Source organism: Colletotrichum paranaense (genome assembly GCF_030867605.1).
Source record: "Colletotrichum paranaense strain IMI 384185 chromosome Unknown Scaffold_2.1, whole genome shotgun sequence".
NCBI classification, from domain to species: Eukaryota; Fungi; Ascomycota; class Sordariomycetes; order Glomerellales; family Glomerellaceae; genus Colletotrichum; species Colletotrichum paranaense.
In genome coordinates this window covers 1,663,543-1,686,397 of record NW_026848960.1, presented here as the reverse complement: position 1 = coordinate 1,686,397, position 22,855 = coordinate 1,663,543, and the positions used below count along the sequence as shown (strand labels likewise).

The 22,855-nt window shown below is 51.9% G+C and overlaps 7 protein-coding genes across 7 annotated transcripts; 4 read left to right on the top strand and 3 right to left on the bottom strand.

Moving 5' to 3' along the window:
- Window positions 1–561: 561 nt before the first annotated feature.
- CPAR01_02448 (uncharacterized protein) lies at window positions 562–4,509 on the top strand (the record flags this gene model as incomplete). The annotated part of the gene is made up of 1 exon (XM_060486736.1): window positions 562–4,509. The coding sequence occupies one exon, from the start codon at window positions 562–564 to the stop codon at window positions 4,507–4,509; it is 3,948 nt and encodes a 1,315-aa protein (XP_060354064.1).
- A 697-nt stretch (window positions 4,510–5,206) lies between these two features.
- Window positions 5,207–8,913, bottom strand: CPAR01_02447 (uncharacterized protein; the record flags this gene model as incomplete). Its single annotated transcript, XM_060486735.1, has 4 exons — window positions 5,207–7,896; window positions 7,960–8,451; window positions 8,515–8,732; window positions 8,795–8,913. The coding sequence occupies 4 exons, from the start codon at window positions 8,911–8,913 to the stop codon at window positions 5,207–5,209; spliced, it is 3,519 nt and encodes a 1,172-aa protein (XP_060354063.1).
- Window positions 8,914–11,031: 2,118 nt separating this feature from the next.
- Window positions 11,032–13,307, top strand: CPAR01_02446 (uncharacterized protein; the record flags this gene model as incomplete). The annotated part of the gene is made up of 2 exons (XM_060486734.1): window positions 11,032–11,078; window positions 11,126–13,307. The coding sequence occupies 2 exons, from the start codon at window positions 11,032–11,034 to the stop codon at window positions 13,305–13,307; spliced, it is 2,229 nt and encodes a 742-aa protein (XP_060354062.1).
- A 392-nt stretch (window positions 13,308–13,699) lies between these two features.
- On the bottom strand, window positions 13,700–15,079 carry CPAR01_02445 (uncharacterized protein; the record flags this gene model as incomplete). The annotated part of the gene is made up of 1 exon (XM_060486733.1): window positions 13,700–15,079. The coding sequence occupies one exon, from the start codon at window positions 15,077–15,079 to the stop codon at window positions 13,700–13,702; it is 1,380 nt and encodes a 459-aa protein (XP_060354061.1).
- An 872-nt stretch (window positions 15,080–15,951) lies between these two features.
- CPAR01_02444 (uncharacterized protein) lies at window positions 15,952–16,065 on the top strand (the record flags this gene model as incomplete). The annotated part of the gene is made up of 1 exon (XM_060486732.1): window positions 15,952–16,065. One exon carries the CDS (start codon window positions 15,952–15,954, stop codon window positions 16,063–16,065), a length of 114 nt encoding a protein of 37 aa, XP_060354060.1.
- Window positions 16,066–17,774: 1,709 nt separating this feature from the next.
- On the top strand, window positions 17,775–19,582 carry CPAR01_02443 (major facilitator superfamily transporter; the record flags this gene model as incomplete). The annotated part of the gene is made up of 3 exons (XM_060486731.1): window positions 17,775–17,964; window positions 18,036–18,318; window positions 18,379–19,582. The coding sequence occupies 3 exons, from the start codon at window positions 17,775–17,777 to the stop codon at window positions 19,580–19,582; spliced, it is 1,677 nt and encodes a 558-aa protein (XP_060354059.1).
- Window positions 19,583–20,945: 1,363 nt separating this feature from the next.
- CPAR01_02442 (uncharacterized protein) lies at window positions 20,946–22,004 on the bottom strand (the record flags this gene model as incomplete). The annotated part of the gene is made up of 1 exon (XM_060486730.1): window positions 20,946–22,004. One exon carries the CDS (start codon window positions 22,002–22,004, stop codon window positions 20,946–20,948), a length of 1,059 nt encoding a protein of 352 aa, XP_060354058.1.
- Between the last annotated feature and the right edge of the window lie 851 nt (window positions 22,005–22,855).

The window sequence follows — 22,855 nt, the reverse complement described above, 5'->3', positions numbered from 1 at the left end:
GTGACTGCCCAACCGGCGCCAAAAGATGAGAAGGTAGAAAGCCCACTTGCAATAGTTTGACCAACCACCGGGAGACAACGAAGCATCACATATTAGCCGAGCACCTCTCTCTACCTCTCTCTCTGTGTGTTTCTGTATGATTGTCCAGAACAAGTTCAAAGTCAACATTGGAAACTCTGTCTTCAGACCAAGGTCCCACCTTGACTTTTGACCTGTTCGAAAAGAGAGAGCACCATATTTCCACCGAACCATCCTAAACGAACCACCTCCAAAACCGGTTGCTCCCTCGACCCGTCCCGGACCGGGGGCCATAAACAGACTGGAATTATAGGGTACCACCCCCACACGCAGCATCCTAACGTTTCTCGAGAGACTTTTGTGTCTCTCTTTCTCGTCTCTAAAGAGAAAGGAGGATTATCCCAACCCGCATTCACCGCATTCCTCAAGCCCGCTTTTTTATCCAGATTACTACTGCTTCCTTCCCGTCCCGTTCTACCTCAACGACTGGAACGAACTCGGGATCTCACAAGTTTTGTCGGTCTATCTGTCGACTACTGACAGATGCTACGATCCGGGCCGAAACCCGAGGATCTCGACTTTGAGATCCATGTTGACCAGTCTTGCTTGAATACACCCGCGCACGAAGCTGCCGAGTCCGAAATTATGGAAGACGACGTCCCCGCCGCTGCTGCTGCTGCCGCCAAGGCTGAGACCGAGGAGGCGAAGACGGTGGAAGATACACAGGAGGATGTCAAGGACGAGACTCCCGCAGTCGTTGTGGAGGAGTCAAAGACCGAGCCGGAAGGTGTGAAGGAAGACGACAAGGAGGAAGACACGACAGAGGCCGAGGCAGCTGTAACAGAGGCTGTCGTGGAGGCTGATACTGAGGATACTCCCGAGCAAGAAGCCGACACGACAGTTGAGGAGGCTGCGGAGGCTGAAGAGACAAAGTCTGCCACGGAGAACACCTCTGAAGAACCTGAGACCAAGCTTGAAGAAACGGAGCCTGCCTCGGAAGATACACAGACGGCTGAGGAGGATAAGCCGGAAGCGGCGACGGCAGAAGAAGCCGACACACCAGCAGACGAGGATTCGTCTGCGAATACCGAAACCAAAGATACACATGAGGAGGAGCCATTAAGTGCAGAGGCTGAAGCTGAGAAGGGAATTTCAGAAGATACTCCCGCACCAGCAACTGCGGAGGACACTGAGCTCGAAGAGTTGGTCGCTGAGGTAGAGGCAGAGCTTCATGCCGAGCTTGAAGCTGTCGTTGAGGCCGAGGAAGCTGAAGAGACAACAACTCCGGCAGAACCTGAGGCTCAACCTGAGGAGGAGAGCAAAGAGGATACGCCCCTGCCAGAGCCCGAGCCAGAGGTTGCCGAGCCAGAAGCTGCCGAGCCAGAAGCTGAGCCAGAGGTTCAACCAGAGCCTGAACCCGAAGTCGAGGCCCAGAAAGAATCTACCCCCGCCCTAGAGACAGAACCTGAAGACGAGGAAGTTGAGAGGGGAAGATCACTTGGACCCGCGGCCGAAATCACAACGAGCCAACTGGCAGAGCAGGTCGCAGACTCACTCAACATGGCTCAGACAGACTCAGATGAGACACCCACACCCGCTCCTGCCATCGAAGTCGCCGACGAGGACCATGGTGAGCCCGCCGGCGTCCAAGAAGCCAGTCGTTCCTCTTCTTCCCTCCGCCGCGTCTCCGGCCGTACCGATGCTCTCATTCAGGCTGCCGCTAAGGAGGTCCTCGAGCGACTCGAGGCTCAGACCATGGAGACTATTAGAAATAGGTCACACGCACGCCACGACTCCACGGGGTCTACAAATAACGGCACAGAGCTACACTACGATGTGAGCACTCGGCGCGAATCCTACAACACCGACTCGCGCGCTAGCCGCCGTGAGTCGTATGACACGCAATCGCGGGCAAGTCGTCGCGAGTCCTACAACACACAATCGCAAACTAGCCGTCGGGAGAGCGATGCCCGTCATCGACCCGCGCATCACGAGGACGGCGGCGACAGCTCCTCCCAGCACGGCGACTCGGACGTCTTCAGCGACCGCAGCCCGCGTAGCTCACTCGGTTCCTTTGATGGCAATATCGACCATCACAAGGACACCAGCAACCGTTCCTCCAAGAGATTCTCCCAAATGTCTGACGACGTCTCCGTATCCGAGATGTCCTACTACGATAAGGAAGACTTCGTCCCAACCATCCGCGGCGCGCCTAGGATGCCCTTCCGCTCCCCTTCCGACGTCCGGGCTCTGCAATACTCATCCCCCGCGCCCTCCGTCACCGGCGGCTCCTACTCACCACGCTCGAGCAAACGCTCCCAGGTGCCGACCATCTCCCGCCTCGGCAGCCCCAACGTGTCGGCCCAGTACTCTGCCAAGGGCCGCAAGACACCTACCCGCTTCAACCCTAAGAAAGAGCCCGCCCCGCTCGTACTTCTTCACGTCACCCTGCTGCCGCTCCGCTGGCAATGGGCTGAGATCCTGGAGCAAACGTCTTCCGAGACGCTGTCCCCGGAAGCAAAGACGCTCCGCGAGGCCTGGCACCACCTTCACGACCGTGTCGCCGATACTGTCTGCGAGCGCGGCATCCTTCTCTCCCACCCGCAAGACGAGTACGAGATACTCGAGGAGCGGCTGTTGGAAGCCCTCGACCTTCCTCTGCGCCGAAGGGCCCGCGTTCTCGAGTGCGGGCACTATCTCGGCCCGTCCAACGAGATGACGCTTGGCGAGGACATGGACAGCGACGAGGAGGAGTACGACGAAGAGTTGAGGCGCAAGAGCGCCCTCGCAAAGACGCACTGGTGCCAGACATGTCGCCACGAAATCCGCTACGAGTCCCTCGGCCCCGGCAAGATCTTCCGCATCAAGGTGTACGCTAGCAACGGCCTTATGAGGACCGGTGCGTGGGCGGCCTGCTGGAAGGAGATGGAGCGTGTTGATGTTGAAATTGAGCCCATTGTCGAGTCGGCTGTGCTGGATGAGCTGGAGCGTCTTGTTGTCGCGCAGTCGCAGCAGATGTCGCTTGTAAAGCACGATCCTACGATTCTTGAGTCGACTGAGGGGAGGGATATGCCCGAGGAGCGCGGCATGTCGGACTTTGATCGCGATATGCCGTCCATGGAGGAGCCGATGCACGAGACGTCGCATATTGAGGAGACTCATCTCTTGGAGCCGAAGTACATTGAGAGCGAGGCTCATATCCCGGTCTCGTCACCTCCCCCTGCTGCTGCAGAGGATATCCGGCCCCCGTCTCCGGAGCCGATGCCCCGCTACGACCAAAGCGAGGAACGCCGTCTCCGCGACGAGGCGCGCATGCGTGAGATCTACGGTCACCCTCCGGCGCCTGAACCAGAGCACCACGAGCCAGCCCCCGAATCTCGGCCCGCATCATCGCACCACGACGCCTACTCAGCTCGCTCTCCTCCTCCCTCACAACAACAGCAACCTGAACCGGAACCCCAACAACCTCATTACCACGAGCAACATCAGCACCACCAGTCCCCTCCCCCACCGGAGGAATCCTACGCCCAACACCACCAGCGCCAACAAGCCTTCCAGAACGCGGGACTCGCGGAGTTGCTTCTCGAGGCTGCGCGAGTGTTTATGCAGGATAAGAAGAATCTTGCCATTGTGGTCATGAGCCTGCTTGTGCTGTTTATGGCGATTCGTCCTGCGCCGAGGGAGGTGAAGGATTGGGATGGGCAGTTTGTCGATCATGCTGCTGCTCCTGTGGTAGAGTTTCCGGCCTCGCAGCAGGCGCCGCCGTTGATGGAGAGCATCAAGGCTGTTGTGGAGTCTGTAACGGCTTCTGAGGCTTCGGTGGAGGTTGTTGTTCAGCCTACGCCTGAGGTTGAAGTCGCTGAACCAGAGCCTAGTGTGGAGGTTTTTGTCTCTGAGTCTGTTGCGATTGTTGAGGATGTTGAGCCTACGTCAACGTTAGCTACGGAGCAAACTTCAGCTGTGGAGCAGGAGACTTCTGTGACTGCTTCTCCTTCTTCGTCTTCTGAGGAAGTGAGGGCTCCTTCGCCTACTCCAGTTCATGAGACCATTACTACTAGAGAGTTGGTGCGTATCATTGAGACTATTACGGAGACGGTCAAGGCTGTTGTTACGGAGACGGAGGTTATCAGGGTTCAACCTACGGCTAGTGTTGCACCTGAGGTCGAGGCTGAGGCTGATGCCGTGGTTGAAGCTGAGGAAGGCTCTGGTAAAGAAGCTATTGCGGACACCCTTGCCGCGGAGGACGTATCTGCGACTCTCGTCTCTGAGGACGCCTCCGAGACTGAAGAGGCATCAGCTTTTGAGACTGTGTCGCCCGTCGAAGAGTCCACTGAAGACGCTGAGTCTGAGGAAGAGGCACCTGCCACTGAGTCGGCTCTACCCGTCGCAGAGGACGCAGAGCACGAGGTCGCAGATGAGCAAGCACAGGTTGCGAATGAAGATACTGAGCAGCTGGAGGAAACGGACGAGAATGAACGGGATGAGCTGTGAAAGTGATGAATGAGTTGGGTATGTGCATAAAGAGACAAAGAGAAGATGTGAAATGAACGAAGTTAGGAAGGAAGGAGAGAAGAAGGAACGAAGCAAAGTGTTACGCTATCACACCCACACACACGTCTTGTTTACGCAACGCACGCACATGCATTGAATGGTTCTTCATATCACCCAGCAAGCCAGCCAGTCAGTCTTTTAGCAGATGGATCTGCTTTTACAGTCTTTTTCAGAAGAGGGGTGGGGTGGAGTAGCTGTGGGGTTTGAATGAGGTTGGAACTGGGGAGATTGTATATAGAGTTGTAGTGAGAGTGAGGAGGCCAGCTTGTGAAGCTGGTGAGAAGGAATGGAGTTTATCAATGTTTGCCAATCACTTGCTAAGTGCACCTCTTTTGATTATGCGTGATGTGGATATCCAAATGATGTTTCCAATGGCCTTCCGCTATCCTCTTGTTACACGTAGTCTTCCATATGACTCCGGGCTCATAGACGTTGTAAGTAAGTGGTTGAATATTGATCTAGACGTAAATTTGAAAGATAGCAGAATCCATTTTCACCTGAGCCTTTAACATTCTTAGCTTCCACCTTAGAAGACCTTCCCCATTCCTCTTGAACGTAATACTCCAGACATTTCTGTCCCCGCGAGATTCCTTCTCTCCCGCCTAACTCGAGCTTAATTTCTCAGTGACACCAAATTTCAAATGTCGAATATCATTCCCGGAGACGGCAGAGTAGCGGCCAGGTCAGTACTCGCTCCATACGCCAGCCCCATATCAAGTAGCGCCGAGATCTCGTCGTGCTCCTGAAGAACCTTTGCGACCCCCAAATGAGCCTCTGCCTTTGCGAGCTCAATTGCCCTGGAGAAGCCAGTCTCCGGATCCCCTTTGGCGCCATTTTCAAGCAGAAGTTGAACCATGTCTAGGCGGCCGTGTTCAGCAGCTCCTTCGATCGCCGTCCTGCCGTTCACGGCTGCGGCAGGGGCGTTGATATCTGCTCCGCGTTCGAGCAGCATCTTGGCAACACCTAAATCGCCGCTTATTGCTGCCCCCTGTAGGGCTGTGAGGCCTCCTTGATTTGCTGGTGGTGCGTTGATGTCCTGGTTGAAGGAAAGCAGAAGCTCCAGCATTTCATGTCCACACTGTTCTCTGAAGTTACACGTCGCTGCCTGTAACGCAGTTCTGCCGTAATCGTCGCTCGGGTGGGCATTGATATCGGCTCCATACTCGAGTAGCAAGCGAGCAGCTTCAACTTCGTCCAAGTATGCAGCAAGTTGAAGCGGAGTCTTCACGCTCTTTGGAGTTTCATGCTCAAGCTCATCCTGAAAAACACCAGTGTTCCTATCCACGTGCCACCTGGCTTCTGTTCGTGCGCCTAGTTCCAATGCTGACTGCAGGCATTCGTAATGGAAATTGTATACCAAGTGGTGCAGTAAGCTACTGTCATCGCCGTTTAGGCGATTGATGGGCGCGCCCATGGCCACCCAATTTCGAAAACCTCCTAGTTTTGAAACTTGATTTCTTTGGTACTCCGGGGGGATGTACGAAGCTCTGGATGCTAATCTCGGGTAGTAGCCATCCTCGTTAGACTTTGCGAAAGCTTCCAGCACGGTGACTCCATTCCTCTTCGCCGGAGCGGCCTTTATGTCTGCTCCGACACTGAGCAGACAATCTGCAACTGATGTTGCACCACATTCGACAGCACTCTGCAGTGCCGTACGTCCTCCATCCTCATGAGCAGCAAAGTTAACATCCGCGCCACTTTCGAGGAGAAAACGCGTCAGAAGCAAGTCTCCTTGACGTGCCGCTTGTTGTAAGCAGCTCATTCTTTGGACTCCATAATAGTTAAGGGGAGCCTTGAGATCAAGGAGACAGCTGCATAAGATCAAGCTCCTTTTTTTGACTGCGCTTACCAAGGCGGAAGCTCCAATAACTGGCATCGCCGATACTCTCGATACCAAAAGGGAGTATAATGGTAGCATATCACTGTAACCCGATACCATGCCTTGGTCATCCATGCTCCGTCGGAAAATGTCGACAAGAACGTAATCGGGCACATGGGAACCAGCAAGCAATAGTAAATGCGTGATTCCTCTCCCTTCGATATTAGCATTGTGAGCCAAAAAAATTGGTGCCTCTTCCACTAATTCCTCGTCAATACCTAGAAACTTTGAGCATTCAATCTGACATGGCGGCGGATTTGGATTCACGCCACGTTGAAGTAGCGTTTGCACAGCGAGAGTGTCTCGCACTTTGATGGCTCGACGCAAGGCGCATTCCAAAGCCATCTCCTGAAGTATGTTGTGTTGTAGAAGGACTTTGGAGAGCTCGCTGTTACCGACGCTCGCAGCTTGAACGATCAGATCAACGAGTGGCAGGTGATGACGGATCCATTGCCGAAGAAGCGGATACTTTCCATCATTGAATACGCTCCTCAACTTGTCTTGGAGGGGCCGCAAATCGACTTTGATCGACGGAGGTATCTGAGCTCCCTTCCTAACGAGAAGATCTGCAACATATGGTTCAAGTTCGGAGATGCAGATACTAAGAGCGTTGCAGGACAACTTGGGAGAATCCGCCTGGTAACAGTCATTGATTTCAGCTCCTTCCTCGATGAGAAACTCCGCCATGTCAGGGTTCTCGAAACATATGGCTTGAAATAGCGGGGGCCCGATTGGGGGAACGGGGCGTCGAAAGGGTCTAGTGCCACGTTCATATCCGATGGTTGCGGTGAAGTTGATATCGGCTCCATGAGAAAGCAATGTCCTTGCAGCTGATGCGGCCGAATTTCTTGCCATGGCGTGAAGAAGAAGTGAAGACAGTTCGGGGGGAATTGCCAGCCCTTGTTTGTCGAAGAAGTCGACTAACTGCTCCCCCCACGGGTATTTGGTGGAACGAGAAGCGGTAGGGTGACTGTCTTCATATAGACCTAGTCTGAGCCGACGCACAGCTGCTTCCAAAAGGGCTCCAGCATCTCTGGGACTCATCTTCAAATACACCGCAAGTTGATCCAGTACATCCATTTCATTCACCCATTGGAGGAACGAGGGAATTGCATGGATTCCTGTGATGTTGTTGCAGATGAGATGCAGAACAATGGAGAAAAATAGTTTCAGCAATCGCTCATTCTGGCACAGAGAAATTTGGCAATCCTTTGCATCCGCGTTATTGTGATCTTCCAGGCTATCGTTGTCTCGCCGAAGAACGTTCTCGGCAATGAAGTAGATCGGCTTCAATGAAAGTAGAGAAGGATCGCCGCTTGCCAGGGTTATCCAGCCGGAACCCGAACTGGAATATGGTTCCTGCCACCAACATGGCCACCGGACTTGGTCCACCTTGGAGGCAAAAGTACTGATATCCCTTTCAAGGGCTTTCATGAAGTGATTGACTTCTACGGCTGTTATTAGCGATGTCTCTACAAGCATTTTTTGGGGACATTTTGGCTATTACGTACGAGAGACATTTAATGCAATTCCATTTAGCATCCCCAAGAAGCGAGCTGGTATTTTGGGACGAGTTTTCAATACCATGCTTGATTCAGAAAAACAGAAGTCAGGAATAACATAATCTGGTGTTGGACACCGTCGCTGGGACATCGCTGATGTCGTACCCTCGCTAGTCCCGTCAGGACTTTCTCGACCACTTCGTGGACGAGGGATGCTTTGCACGTGTAGCATGTCCTGGGGACCTTTCTGGACCAGAAGCTCAGTGAAGCAAGGAGTGTTCATGCTGATGTTACTGCAATCGAAATCAAAGGAGTACACATCTGCAGAGGAAGGGTTGAAGTTCATTAAATTTGGGCCACAAGGGTCTGCGACATGAGTGACATCCGCTCTGGAGGGAAGCCGTACAATGCTCGACCGGGTATCTGACAGAGTATCGCTCCTGGGGAGGATCTTTGTGCGCAATTCTAGCCGGTGCAGGCCTGAGGTATCGATGCCAATGTCTAATTTGTTTCAGAGATCTGGTGCTCGACGACTACTTCAGTTAAGGGTTCTAGACTACTCACCAATTGGGACACCGCCATCCTCCACATCTCGACCGCGAATGCCGCTATATCGACGCAGTTCTCTAGCAACCCGCTCAGGGTCAAGCTGGCGCCCGTTGAGGAAGATCAGACATTCTTTGCCTGCGGCCTTTTGCTTTTGCATCTCTCGTTTAATGGCTCTCCATTCGTTGGCGCGCACCTTCTTGAGGCCTGAATAGCGCTTCTTGAACTGCTTTATACTTCTCCAATGTTAGAGGCATGATGAGAATGTTTCGAGAGGTAGACAAAGTTTTAAACTTACGTTATCTTTAGTTTGTGTCTTTGATTCAGAGTGTTGATTGTTTCCTCCGCAGATCTGTCTTCAGTGACGTAGAGTTGAGTGATCTCATCGTTCCAAGTATCCCACTGAATAGCAGACATGGCGGCGGTCTATTGAACAATGACGCGATATCTACGACTATGCAAAAGAGATGTCGGTAGTTTTCTCGACTTAGCGAAGTGATGTGCCCAGTATAAGATTGAAAGTATTGCGCCAGATTTCAAGTGAGAGTGCTAAATGCTATTAGATGGTCGTGCAGTTCACTTCTCAACTTATAATGAATGAATGATTTAGAGGTGGGCCTTTTGTGAGCACAGCACCAAGAAAAGTACAGCCTGGTGAGCTGACCTGGACTTCTTCTACATGGCAAAAGACCAGTCGCAGAGCATTGGTCGCCTGGTCATTGCCAAGGCTTATCAAGAGGTGCTAGTGCTATGAGAACCATGCAGACGACCAGTGCTATAGCGAGTTGTGACAGAGCTGTGTTACATCAAGCGTTGATAGGCTGACAGGGGTCTTTGTGTTTTGCCTGCACACACCAGCCTGCAAGGGCCTTTTGATCACCTATCTGCCCAAGAGAAGCCCCAGGCAGCAAAAGTTCCGGTTGCCTGAAGAAGTGTTGCGGTGAACTACTTTATCAGATCAGGCGGTCTACGACTCTTTGAACCCTCTGATACGTCCCCATCCATCCAATTGCGACACTTCACAACGAGGCTATGGACCAATTGCCTGGGGAAAGATTAATGGGGTACCTACATCCTGCTCCCAAAGTTGTACCGCTCAGCTCTGCTGGGACTCTGTTGATGCGACTTCGACAGATAATTGCGTTTACTGCCCGTATCCTGAGTTCTTATCACATCCCCAGGCTAGAAAGTTTTAGAAACCATGTATGCAAATTGACTACAAAATTCACAACACTAATTTGCAATCAACACGTCTTGGCATTACTGAAGCTTGATTTGCAGAAGTCGCCACAGCTCTGATTATCTTCCACCTGAGAGAAGCTTTGGCACGATTATCCAAGCTGACAAGAGCATCTCTGTGACAAAATACTGTTAGAACACTTGGGTTGAATGAATTATAGCGCATAGGGTCCTCCAGCTTCGGGGTTGGAAGGTGGCAAGGCCATATGTTGTCAATAACTTACATGCAGCGCGTACGCGTTTCCTGTAAAGATGGAAAAGGCAATGGCAATGATTGAGAACTTCATTGTTGACTAGACGGTGACCAAATATAGAAACGTAAATGCCCCTTTCTTTTCTGTAAGCTAGTTGAAGATCTGATGACTTGATGGTGTTAATTCAAGCTGTGAGTTGATGGGAATTGATTTGGTATTTATATAATCCTGTATGGGAAGGGCGGCAAATGCCTCTCCTGCCCTTTCAAAAAGCGGATGCTTACGACAGCCTCCCGTGATGAAGCCGCCGGACCGGCGACTTTAGGAAGTTTATGGAGTTACGAGGGCTTATCACTGTTTTAGAAAGCATTCCTGGAACACAACATGATGCCACGCCTCCGTGGCCTCTTGTTTCAGACACTTCCGCCAATCTCTTCTAGAAAATGACAACTAGTTTTTGTAGTACATATGACATGGACATGAATTAGCCCGCACTGGATGTACTTATCCTTGTTCACATGGCGCTTCGCGAAAGCGATGAAGAGCTATGCTCTACTTTGCTCGACCAAGGATCTTCTTACAGGCCAAGTACGCTTCAGACACTTGCCACTTGACTTGAAGTCCTCAGTTCAAGATAGCCTGGCAGTGACCGGGGTGCAGCACAGGCAAAATACCAGGGTTGTTGGAGGACCTCCCCGCTGTCTCTACTATCCCCACCATCAGCAGTCGCACTTTTCAACCAGACTCAGCCGAGTACCTGATAATCCTCAGATTCATTTTTAAGTATATGCAACTTTTCTCAATACCTTAGTCTTTGATCGTGGGAATGAGTACTCTTGAGCAAGGATGTCCTTCCGTCTTGCGATGCCCCAAGAGGAAGGAACAAAGGTGCTCGCTTGACTGGATCCGATTGGTGGAGTTCACCCAACGGACCCACCAGTATTGCTTGCTGGCGCCGATAAGCTAAGGTACCTTACCTTAGTTCTCTGTGATAAGATAGCGATAAGCAAAAAAAGTTGCCGACCGTCGAGATTTTTGATGGTCCCCCGCCGTTGCTCAGACACCGATCAAGTTGTCGACTCCAATCGCGAAAACAGCAATCATGGGAAAGCGCAAGGTCACCGCCCTCGAGAAGGTCGATGTCGACTTGTAAGTTCTCGCGATCTAGCCGACACGTCAATCACTAACAAGCACAGCGCCGGCCTGCAGTACAAGATCCGCCGCGATCCCAAGTCGTACGAAGAGAACTTCCTCCAGCAATGGGGCCAATACGAGAGTCAGCGCGAGGTCTTCCTCGTCTCGCCGACGACAGCGACGAGAGAATACACAGAGTCTTTCCATAACCTCGTCGATCTCCTCGCTCACACCGTCGACCTGTACCCGAAGCATGCTGTCGCGTTCCCCGACGACCTGAAGGCGATCCTGTTGCAGCACCACGAGGTTCTGCACCCCGAATTGCGCGAGAAGATTGTCGGAGCTTTGGCGCTCCTCCGAAAGAAGGACGTCATTGACTCGACGTACTATCTCACGACGCTGTTCCCCATTCTTGTGTCATCACCCAGCAAGTCGCTGCGAACGCTCCTGTTCGGCAAGATCCTTACCGAGATGCGCAATGCGAACTCCAAGGCGACGAACCACCCCCTCAACCGCACGATCCAGACCGTCCTCTACAACCTCATCACGGCCGACCGCACATCACCGAAAGCTGTTTGGGCTGTCAAGCTGACCCGCGAGCTGTGGAAGCGACAAATTTGGACCGATGCCAAGACGGTCGACGTTATGAAGGAAGCGGCTCTCTCCGACAACGAAAAGGTTGTCGTTGGTTCCGTGCGCTTCTTCCTCGGTGGCGACAAGGAGCGTGAGGAGCTGGAGGACGACAGCAGTGACGAGGAGCAGATTGATTTGCAAAAGATGAAGCATCAGATCGGCATCAACAAGAAGTCAAAGAAGCAGGCAAATGCGTACAAGAAGGCCGTTGCCAAGATCCACAAGCAGGAGCGCGGCAAGGGCAAGCCTCACCCGCTCAACTTCTCCGCCTTCCACCTCCTGCACGATCCTCAAGGGTTTGCCGAGACTGTGTTTCAGAAGCACTTACAAAACACCAAGACAAAGTTCTCCCACGAGAACAAGCTCCTCGTCCTACAGTTGGTTACTAGACTGGTTGGTCTTCACAAGTTGACCATCATCAGTCTGTACTCGTGGTTCATCAAATTCCTCACGCCCCGCCAAGAGTCGGTCACTTCTTACTTGGCTTCTCTGGCTCAGGGAACGCACAGCCTGGTCCCCCCTGATGCGGTTGAGCCCCTCATCCAGAAGATTGCAAACGAATTCGTCTCAGAAGCCGCCGCCGCTGAGGTTGCTGCAGCTGGTCTGAATGCTATTCGTGAAATTTGCGTCAGACAGCCCCTGGCTATGTCCGATACACTGCTGCAAGATCTTGTTCAGTACAGGAAGAGCAAAGACAAGGGAACGATGATGGCGGCCAAGGGTCTTCTGTCTCTGTACAGAGAGGTTGGCGCTGATCTGCTGCAGAAGAAGGACCGAGGCAAGGATGCGTCTATGGGTCTTAGAAGCGGAGAAATCAAGACGAAGAGATTCGGCGAGGAGGAAGTTGGAGGCATTGAGGGTATCGAACTATTGGCAAGATACAAGGAGGAGCAGCGCAAGCTCAAGCGTGCCGCCAAGGGCTTGCCTGAAGACGGCGCCGATAAGGACGAAGACGAGGACGAGGAGGGCTACAAGTCAGAGGACTGGGAAGTGGACTCCGACGACAGCGACGACTCGGGCGGCTGGATCAACGTTGATCACTCGGATGACGAGGATGAACCTGCGCCGAAGAAGCGGAGAACAGCAGAGGACGGCTCGGATGATGAGGAAGAGGACGAGGAGGACGACGTTGATGAACTCGAGCGGATACAAAAACTCGCCACGACCACCATTCTCACACCCGCCGACCTCGCGAAGCTCCAAGAGCTGCGCATGGAGGCCAGTCTCAACAAGACACTGGGCAAGACCTCGAAACGTTCCAAGGAGGCTGAGAAGGCTCTGGCCCGTCACGCAGATGACGGCCTTACGGCTGAGCAGATTGAGGCTCCCGCCAGGCTGCGCAAGACGACTAAGGAGGAGAGAGTCGCGTTGGCTCAGGAGGGCAAGCCAGGTCGCGAGGAGCACAAGTCGACGCAAGCGATCCGCCGGTCCAAGAAGGAAGCCGAGGGCAAGAGTTCGACGAACAAGGAGAAGGCGCGCCAGAAGAACTTCATGATGACGCTGAACAAGGCCAAGTACAAGAATAAGAGGAGTTTGGTGCAGACGAAGAAGGTGCTGCAGGGCCACATTGAGAGGAGTAAACGTGGCGGAAGACGTGCCAACGGTACATAGACTAGGTAAGGCTGTTGCAGAGTTTCTCTGTTTGAAACCTGGGTTCTTAGTTTGGGGATGATGGCGTATGTAATTAAAAGCTCTGTGTTCCTGCATGCAAACAAACAATCAAGAAGTGCTTGGTCAAGTTCACGACGACTTCTCGCAAAGTTGACTCCATCTATTAGGTCGCCTATCGACAGTTCTAGCCTGTGGAAAGCTTCATCTTCAGTCATCTCCACCTTGCCTTGAGCTGGCCTATCCTCTTAAACCCACCCACCTCTCCTTAAGCAGCAATTCGACTAAAAAGACGAAGCATCGCTTCCTTCTTCAACACAACTGAACCAGATTCAGTAGTAAGGGCCACCAACCCTGAATACCCACCCCTCACTTGAGGCTTGCACACACCAGGCTTAATGCTTCTTGTTCGTGCGACCGGGTCTTGGCCAATGTGTCTTCCTCCACGCAGTCCATCCTCTCCATCCGACCATATGTTTGGCAGCTAGGCAATCCGCACATAACTTTTTGCCTAGTCGCGCAAAGTTCTTCTGGCAACCGCACTTCGTTCTTGTCAAGATACCTGTGGAGGACACAGCTTCCGCAGGCTCGTCGTCGACATCCATCGCCCCGCCCTGAGACTTGTTCCCGCTGCCGCCCGGCATGTTGTCTCGACATTCGCGACAGTAACCCTCGGTAGTCCTGTGAACTTGGTGGCCGCAACCCGTACACTGCATGATCTCGGCCGCGGGCAGGCTCTGGAGAGCCTGTAGGGGCTCGGCGCTTGTCGTTCCCTCAAAGAGACACTTTCTGCAGTGGGACTTACCTTGCACTACGTGGTTACGCTCACATATGACGCAGATTCCCTGTGCGGTGAAGAAAGCTGTCAGCGGTGTGTTTGGGGTGTCTGGGGCGATGCAATCTTCGCAGCGCTTCGTGCCTGGAGGCACGGTCTTAACGTGGCAGACGTCGCAGTGGATTGGCGGCCTAGTGAGGTTTTGAGATGAGAGAGGGACGTTTCTGAACGGGTTGGGTTGACTATTACCTTTTTGGAAACCAGAACCATCGTCTGGACCAAAGGCGACGAGGATGCAGATGCACTCTGCGCATCGTCGTCGTCCGGGAGCACATGGCACTCCTGGCCTCTTACAGCGGACGCAGAGGAGCGGCCTATGGGGTTGGAACTGTTGATACTCTTGGGATAGCCTGTGACTGTCATCTTGCTTTGGAGGGCTGACGGAGGCCACTGACGCTTCACCTGTGTTGTCGCGGGTTGGGACGACGCCGGTGTTGAGTAGGAGAAGGGCTTCAGCGGCGATGTTACGGAGAACCTGCTCCCTGACGTTGCCCTGCCTGCAGTTCTCGCATACGGTGGAGACGGGTTGTCCGTTGGTGCCGATGGGTTCCGGGCCTAAAAGAGTTTCGGAGCATTGAGGGCATATCCGGCAAGCTTGGTTATCAGCATACTGAAAATTGTTGGCGATGATGGACCTGAGAGGAGGGAGGGTAACTGGCAGACTGCTTGAGGGCCGGTTCGATTGGATGGGGTTGAGCTGAAGGAAATCGGGAACTGGCTGGATCTGAGAACCATTTCCTCCCTGAGGAACGTATGGGCCTCGGCGGTAGATCGACAAGATGTCTGTTGCTGGACTAAGGGGGATAGGGGAGGTTACTGAACGTGTGTTTGGTCCGTTATCCGATGTGTTGATGTTGAGACGAGGCCTCTTTGGTGAACGATCTGCGTTTGATGACGCTACCCATCTCTTACCAGAGTGTCCGGGAGTACCATGAGGCATATTGCTCTCCATTGAGAAGGTTGTTAGTTGGGTGGGGGTTTAGTTGACTTACGAGATGCTGCTGTAAATGCTGTGATGATTAAGTACGAATATTGGTCCTGGAGGCCTTAGAGAAGCTGAGATGATCAAGATGCTCCGAGAAGACACTTTCTTTTCTGGATTCCTGTTACCTTAAATACATCATGACTGCAATGATTGTGTCTTAAATTGTCAATGTTTCACGGCTTAAAAGGACCAGTTCATTGTTCATCAACTCAGCTCAAATGACAATTAGAACAAAGTTCTTGACCTTTATCATCTCGGCAAGAATGGGAAACCTTCTTTTGTCGAGGACAATGCAGGTCTACCTACTCGAAGCAAATAACATGGTCTTGGTCGAGCGACATGAACAGCTTTACCGTAGCAAGCACTTCTAACATTTTTTCTTCAGACGCGAGCCTCCATGCCTGTTTTACTCCGATCCTGGTGCACCTCAACAGTTTCTTTCAAGAACTCGCATAGGGGAAAGGGAACGGCTAGAGGGAGGGAATACGGTTATCTGAAACCAAGTTAGTGCATACTAGACTTGAGCTATGTAGAGGTCTCCGATTGCAAACGCAGCTTTACGCTGTGAGGTAGCCCAAAGAATGTGCGAGCGTTGAATCCTCCACAACTGTCTCCAATAATTGAAATTGACTTCAGATTTACTGAATGGCATTGAAACAGCAAATGTTCACTATTGAGAAGGTATCCGGCATCTTGTTGGCCAAGATGGGCGGTCGAATTGCTGCCCTGGCTTACTGCAGCCATTCATTTACCCGTTTCTGAGCTGCCCCGTCAAGCAAGGGTCCACAGCCCTAGTACCCGTAGCCCAGATCGTCTAGTTGGTTAGGATGATACGTTGTGGTTCTTCTATACAGCGATCCGTGTTGACGGCGGTTCGAATCCGCCTCTGGGCACGAAACCTTTTGATTCCTCTTTTGCTGTTCGTGGAGCAAAGGTTGTAGCTTCAATCGACTCTTTGTCGTGATTTTTGTCGGGCTTGCTTTGTGTGAGTGAGGTACGGAGTAGTTTGGGTTTGGAGATCCTACAACACCGGATGATGGAGCGGGACGCGGAAGCTTAGACGAAAGTGGGTTCTTGCGCCGATGTCTTCGCGACGCTGGAGGCTTTGTTACGTACATGTACCCTGCCTCATTGGCTTTGTTTGCTTTCGGTCAGGTAGAGAGAAAGAGACATTGTGGCTGACCTCAACTTTCAGAGTGGAGGAATGGACTTGACGTCGTAAAGTCAATGTTTCGTTGAGACCATGATTGCGTCCGATTAGGCTCGGAGCTGTTGGGGTCCAAGAATTCCTTTGTATCCTACCTTGTATCATCCATGCTCCCCCAACTGATAATCCTGTCCTACTGATTCCCCAAGAAGGTCGAGATTGGGCATATTTGACATGAAATAATAGTGGCGAAGCGAGGACAACAAGAGCATATCATTGGTTTTCGAATTCACAGGCTTTTGATTGAATCCCACCATAGAGCAATTCGCACCTGCAGGTAAACAAATCTAAGCAACTCACACGATGAGTATCCGTGTTGCCGTTGGAACTCAGTCCAAGTCTGCCCCCGCCAAGGCTTTTCAGCCGCCCGACATGGGACGATCAGCGAGTTTGGAATAGCACAGATAGAATTTGGTGGCTCGTACAATTCGTTGAAGTCGGAGGGGGCCATCAAATCCCTGGCTGCATCTCACTGCATGGATTCCTGCCGGCACAGCGGGCCAACCAAGGTGGGCACGCGGTCGGAAGCCGGGGGTTGCGGCCGCTAAGGAAGGGCAATCTTACCACAACCGGCTCTACGAGGCTCCTTTCGTGGACATATCGACACGTCAAACTTTGAAAGTATGGATAGACATTGTACCAGTAGATTGGATTGCGGGGCTGACGTGAGCCTGTCAACTTCTTTCGAGGCTTCATTGGTGTTGACATGTTGGGCTCTTTGCGACTACCAAATCAGGCTATACGGCGAATTATGAGTCCTACCATTTCCGATTCTTGACTTGAGCATTGTTGACCGCTCATCTCGATCGAAGAGTGTTTGCCTATGGGTAAATCGCTGCGTTGTTGGTTGCAAAATAAAGTGCGGCACAGCACTGGGATCGAGAGAGCACGTCAAATTTTCTTCGTTGGTTCCAACTCTGTTGCCGCCGTTTGTGATTCGGACGTACAGCCACATTTGGCTTGTTTGCTCGATCTCATCACACGGCTTTTGTGGTCCATCCTGGTAACTCAACCTAAATAGAACTTCACTGTAACTTTGATGATGGGAAACAATGCGTTGGGCGTTGAAACTCGGCTACCATTGGGGGCCCGTCCCGGGGGCGGGCTGAAGCAAACTGCATGCCGCTGCGGCGCAGAGCAGGACACGGGCGGGCGGTAAGGATTGAGTGGGTGTGGTGCGCCGCGATTTCCGTCCGAAGCAAAGCAGAGATACGGCACGTCCTTGCCTTGCCCAGACAGATGCCAATTCTCCGACGGAAGAGTACGTTGTATATATGGAGAAGACTGTGCCCCGTTGCCTTTCGATCTTCTCTCCTGTATGAAACACTGCAGCAACTTTGTTCTTTGTGTCTCACAGTCTACTTCTGCGGCTTGGCTTTGGTCCTCTTACATGAAGCTCAGAAGACCATATTCACCTACATCACAAAAGGTTGCCTGGAAGCTATGGAAACAGACACGAAGCCCACAGCCGGGACTGATGTTGAGCGAGGGAGCTCATACACAGGCAGCGTTCTTCCAGAGACCAAGGAAACCATTGATGGAGTGTCGCCGAACAAACACCCCAGAGATGGCATGGCAGCCTGGCGTTGGCCATGCATACAGTCTGCTTTCTTCCTTGGAGGCATGCTGCTTGGTGAGGCCACCCGTTTTTTTCAATTTCACACAACCTGTAGACACTAGCTAACTTCTACTGTCAACGTGTAGGATACGATGTCAGTAACATTGCGAATATCCAACCACCGATCTACGAAGCCTTCGGCCAGGTCCATCTCCTGCCATGGGTTGCGACGGGTTACACGGCAACCCAAGTCTGCATGGTTCCTCTCGTCCGCAAGCTCGCACTTTTGGGCCATGTAAAGCTGCAGATAGTTGCCTACACCTTGATCTTTCTCATTGGTGCAGCCGTATCTGGTTCCGCCACCGGCATGAACTCCGTCATTATCGGTCGCGCAGTTTCAGGAGTTGGAGGTGCTGGAATCTACCAGCTGTAAGTGAAGTGCAGACTCCCTCGTTCACTGGGCCCGCATTAGCTGATGGCGTGATATAGCTGTATCTTGGTCAACGTCCTTCTCACGACTCCAGCAGAGCTTCCTCGTGTCCAAGGTATCATGGCTGTCTCGTGGGCAATTGGACTGACATTAGGTCCCGTAATCGGAGGAGCCTTTGCTGAGAACCAAAGTGCTACTTGGAGATGGGCAATGTATCTTAATCTGCCCATCCTTACTGTCATCGCCGTCCTCAACTTCGTAGCTCTGCCTCCCATCGAGGTTGGCGTCAACACGCCTCTTATCGGCGGTCTCCTTGCCATCGACTGGGTCGGCATCGTTCTGCACATGGCCGGATTCATCCTTTTGTGCTCAGCTCTCATCTTCAGCGGTTCCACTTGGGAGTGGTCGTCTCACTCAGCGATCGTGGCCTGGGTCTTTGTGGGTGTCATATACGCCATCTATATTGCGCAGCAATACTTCTGTCTTTTCACTAGCAAAGAACACCGAGCGATTCCTGCAGACCTCCTCAAGAGCCGAACCATCGCTCTCGTCGGCCTTGGAACAATGGCTGCCGGCAGCTGTTACGGAATCGCTTTGTACTACACACCATTGTTCTTTGCCTTTACAAAGGGAGTCGAGCCAGTCGATGCCGCCGTCCGCATACTTCCATTCATCTTCACCTTCATCATCTTCACAATCGTCATGGCCGGCATGATACCAGTAATCGGTCGATATGCCCCGTTTTACGTGGCAGGTGGTGCCCTGGCAATGATCGGCGCCGGCCTTCAAACTCAAATCACACCTCAAACCTCCGAGGCCCGAGTAATGGGAGTCAGCACCCTCATCGGTGCCGGGACCGGATGCATGTGGCAGACCGGAGTTGCCATCATGACGCAGGCCGTACCCGCGAACCGTCGTCTCGACGTCACCGCGCTCTTCATCATGGTTCAGCTTGGCGGTATCTCAGTCACACTTGCTCTAGCTGGTTGTGTTTTTTCGAATCTCGGCTTCAACCGTCTCTACGCGTCGCTTTCGGGGCTTGATTACAACGATCACGATATTCGGGAAGCTTTGGCTGGTCTCGACTCCAAGATTTGGACGGCCGCAGATCGTCGGGTGGTTGCCATTGCCGTTCAAGATGTCGCGAGTGTAATTGCTGATATGCAATTTGTGATTGTGGCGGCGGGAGCTGTGGCTTTTCTGAGTGGCTGTTTCATGAAGTGGGAGAAGCTGGACTTTGGGAGGGCGAAGGTGTCTAAGTGAACTTGTATGAGAAAATGATTGCACTTGGAGCTTGACGAGATGAATCTGACGGAGAGCACACTGTAAAGTTCAAGGCAGTGTGCTTCTCCCGGTCTAATATCTTCTTTGTCTTTTCTAGCTTCAACGTTGAAACGTTGGCGATTGCTATAACGATAGCTAGAATGAGAAAGATGGGCTGGCGGGAAATTTGAAACCTCAACAATCCAGTCTGTTTGTGACATGTCCCAGGTAGAATCAGGGCTAAACGTTCCATTCACAATTCTATAGCCAGGAGGAGATGAGATGGGGGATGCAGATGAAGAAAAAGAAGGGTCTTTCGTAGGGAATCGAACAAAAAACTAAACGTTGGTTTGACGTTTTCCGAGGAAGAATGGATTCCACTGGCGCCTCCTTAACCCCTCGACCACGGTCCCCAAGTCACTTAGTGAAAAGAGGAAAGGAGAACATCCTCAAGTACATACCTTCACCAATTTCGCCGACGTATACTACCACGTGATCACATGTATTCATCAGATGCTACTGCCACCAGCCCTATGGCATGCACCGGCTTCTACTCTGCGGTGGCTCTTTCCCATACTGTCGTTTACATACATTCCTTACAGAAAGTGAGGAGTTTGAAGCCTAAGACAGGTGACACATTATCTGAGTACTGGCGGATTTGGTCTACTTTAGGTGTAAAATTTGTGTCAGGTTTGTCTCCAAATGAAGAAAAAGACTAATTCGTCCATCCATTTCCTGTTATTAGAAATTGATTTTGTACTCAGGATCAAAAAAGTGTACTAGATGCCTGCTGGATGTCATTGAAGTTTAGCTCAGCCGAATTGTCATTATGACATCAGTTAATGGTAGGGTTCTAGGATGGCCTACTTTTAGTCTATATGGTACTAGCATGAGGCTCGATATTTACTCATTACCTCATATGTCTAAACCGTAAGAACTGAAGTTTGACTTTACCTGGTGGAAGGGTTATTGTTGGGAAGGCTCCAGAAGTTTTGACGAGCTGGGGCGATCACCAAGCTGCCCAGCATGAAGGAAATTCCTCGAAAATATGCGCAGCAGTTTCAGTATCCGTTCCCAATGCTGGCAGCATCTCCCTACATTATTCATGAGGTTCCATGTTTTGTCATACCCTGTGAGAAGAGAAGAAGCCATAAAGCAAGAGTTGACCATTGATCATAGTTGACGCCTGACAGACAAGAAGCTCAAGTGCGAATCTCTGCTATCCGATGACGTGACTTCATCGCCTTTTCACTGCAACACTTGTCGACATCCATGAGATAACGAAAGGAACCATCCGCAGCCTGATAACGTAGTAACGGTACGACCTCCAGCTCGACGATCTCCCTCTTATTTCCCAACTTCCTCACTGAGAGTTTGCCGCGCGGTTATGGTTCTTCAGGCGTGGGTCAGTGCCGGGGTAAAACTCGCCATCATCGGAGAATGTATGCGCTGGCGGAGTGGGGTCAGCTTGGCCGGGTCTGCTGTGCCGGTTGGGCGGGGTGGTAGGATTGAAGGGACCGGCCGAAAGACCGGCCGAACCAGGCGTAGAAGAACGTCCGGGAGGGGTGTGTTGAAAGTATTGAGCGTACAGGTTGTAGGTCGAATAGCCAGCAGCAGCTGCTGCTGGATCGACTGGAGAAGAGCGATGATCGTCAGGGCCGTAGCCGGGAGGCCGAGAGCCTAGATTACTGTCAGAACGGAATTTGAGACCGGGATGAGAAGGAGGGATTGGGCCTGCATGAGCCGCATGAGGCGCGCCGTAATGGGAAGGACGGTAGAATGGGTGAGGCGGGTATGGAGGCTGAAGAGGGTGGGTAGGATCGTACCCAGGATAAGGCATACCTTGAGCTGCCGCCATATTTGCAGCCTCAACGGCTTTGGCCTGGTGGTAGGCAAGATCGCCTGCGGTTTGGGGATTAGCGTTATGTTGCGATGAAGATGGTGGGATGGCACCATGTCCATGTGAAGATCCGGGTTGCTGATCGACGTGGCCAAACGGTGGGGGTGGGGCTGGCACGTGAAATCGCGGGGGAATGAAGCCTCTCATGTGAGGAGGAGGAGGATTGAGATGTGCGTATTTGGCTGGCATATGCATATACATACCGTGATCAACTGGAGTACTGGTAGGAGAACTATCGACGCGCGTGGGGGTGAAGGGCTGAGCGGACGGGTTGAGGTTGGCCGTGGAACCCGAGGAAGCGCTGACCTTGCCAGAGCTGGAACGAGACATGTTGATGCTAGGCGTGCTATCTCGAGATGCTATCGCGAGAATGTGACTTTCCTGTTTTGGCAATATTCTGGATCGAGTGTAGCGGCGATGCTTCTTTTTCGGAACTCGGATGCGGCGTTTGATGAGATGGGGCTGTCTGTAGCGATGGAAAACGGAAGGAGCGAGAGTTGCTGTGGGCACTGTACCCTCCATGCTTATACCATCACATCTGTTTGTAGGTTTCGTGAAGCTATTCTCACTTTTTGCGTTTGATTGTGGGATACGATGGAGACCGTTGACTTGTTCTAGAAGAAGTGTGTAGGTAGACAGGAAGCCTAATTCCTGCCTAGGTAGGCGGCCCCAGTTTCATCCGAAGTGTACTACCTGCCTTGTATTTTGTTGTTAATTATTCCTTCGTTTGCTGCCTGGGGAAAAGGGCCTAAATTCTTTGAAATCCCTTCGTTTGAGTCCTCCCCGCTTAGCCTCTGAACCAAAAATCAATGCAAATCTGGTTGGCTGCCCACGATGCATGTATTCTCCTCATACTGCACAAAGAGCAAAAGGGCGGTCTCGACACTTGAAACACCAGTGAAAACCTCTTTAAGATTTACCAAAAGTTCCTCGGACACAGTAGCAGCTTTTGGACTTGGAAAATTGCATGTTGACTACCTTGAAATCTACTTTACCTGCATTGACGACTTCGAAGTTTGCGGCATCATGACAAATGATTGTTGCCTTGCCACGCCAACCGTACAGTTTGTGGGAGTTCCTGCCTACTTTGGTAGCATGTGCTGCCGCAGAAAGCCCATTTCAGATATCGCCTCTGTCTATCTGAAGGCGTATTTGGTGTCGAATATGACACAAATTCTGAGTCTTGATAAGGCATGGGCTTCCGTACAACCTCAAGCTATGCATATATGATTGAAACCCGCTAAGCGTCGTCAGCGATCTGCTACTACACCCCTTTAGTTAGGTGTATACATATGTCAGGCACCGTACCCTGTTCTGGAAGATCTGCAAAAGGCCCTCGGACTTTATTTCAAGCTCTAGGCTCTCCATGTTCA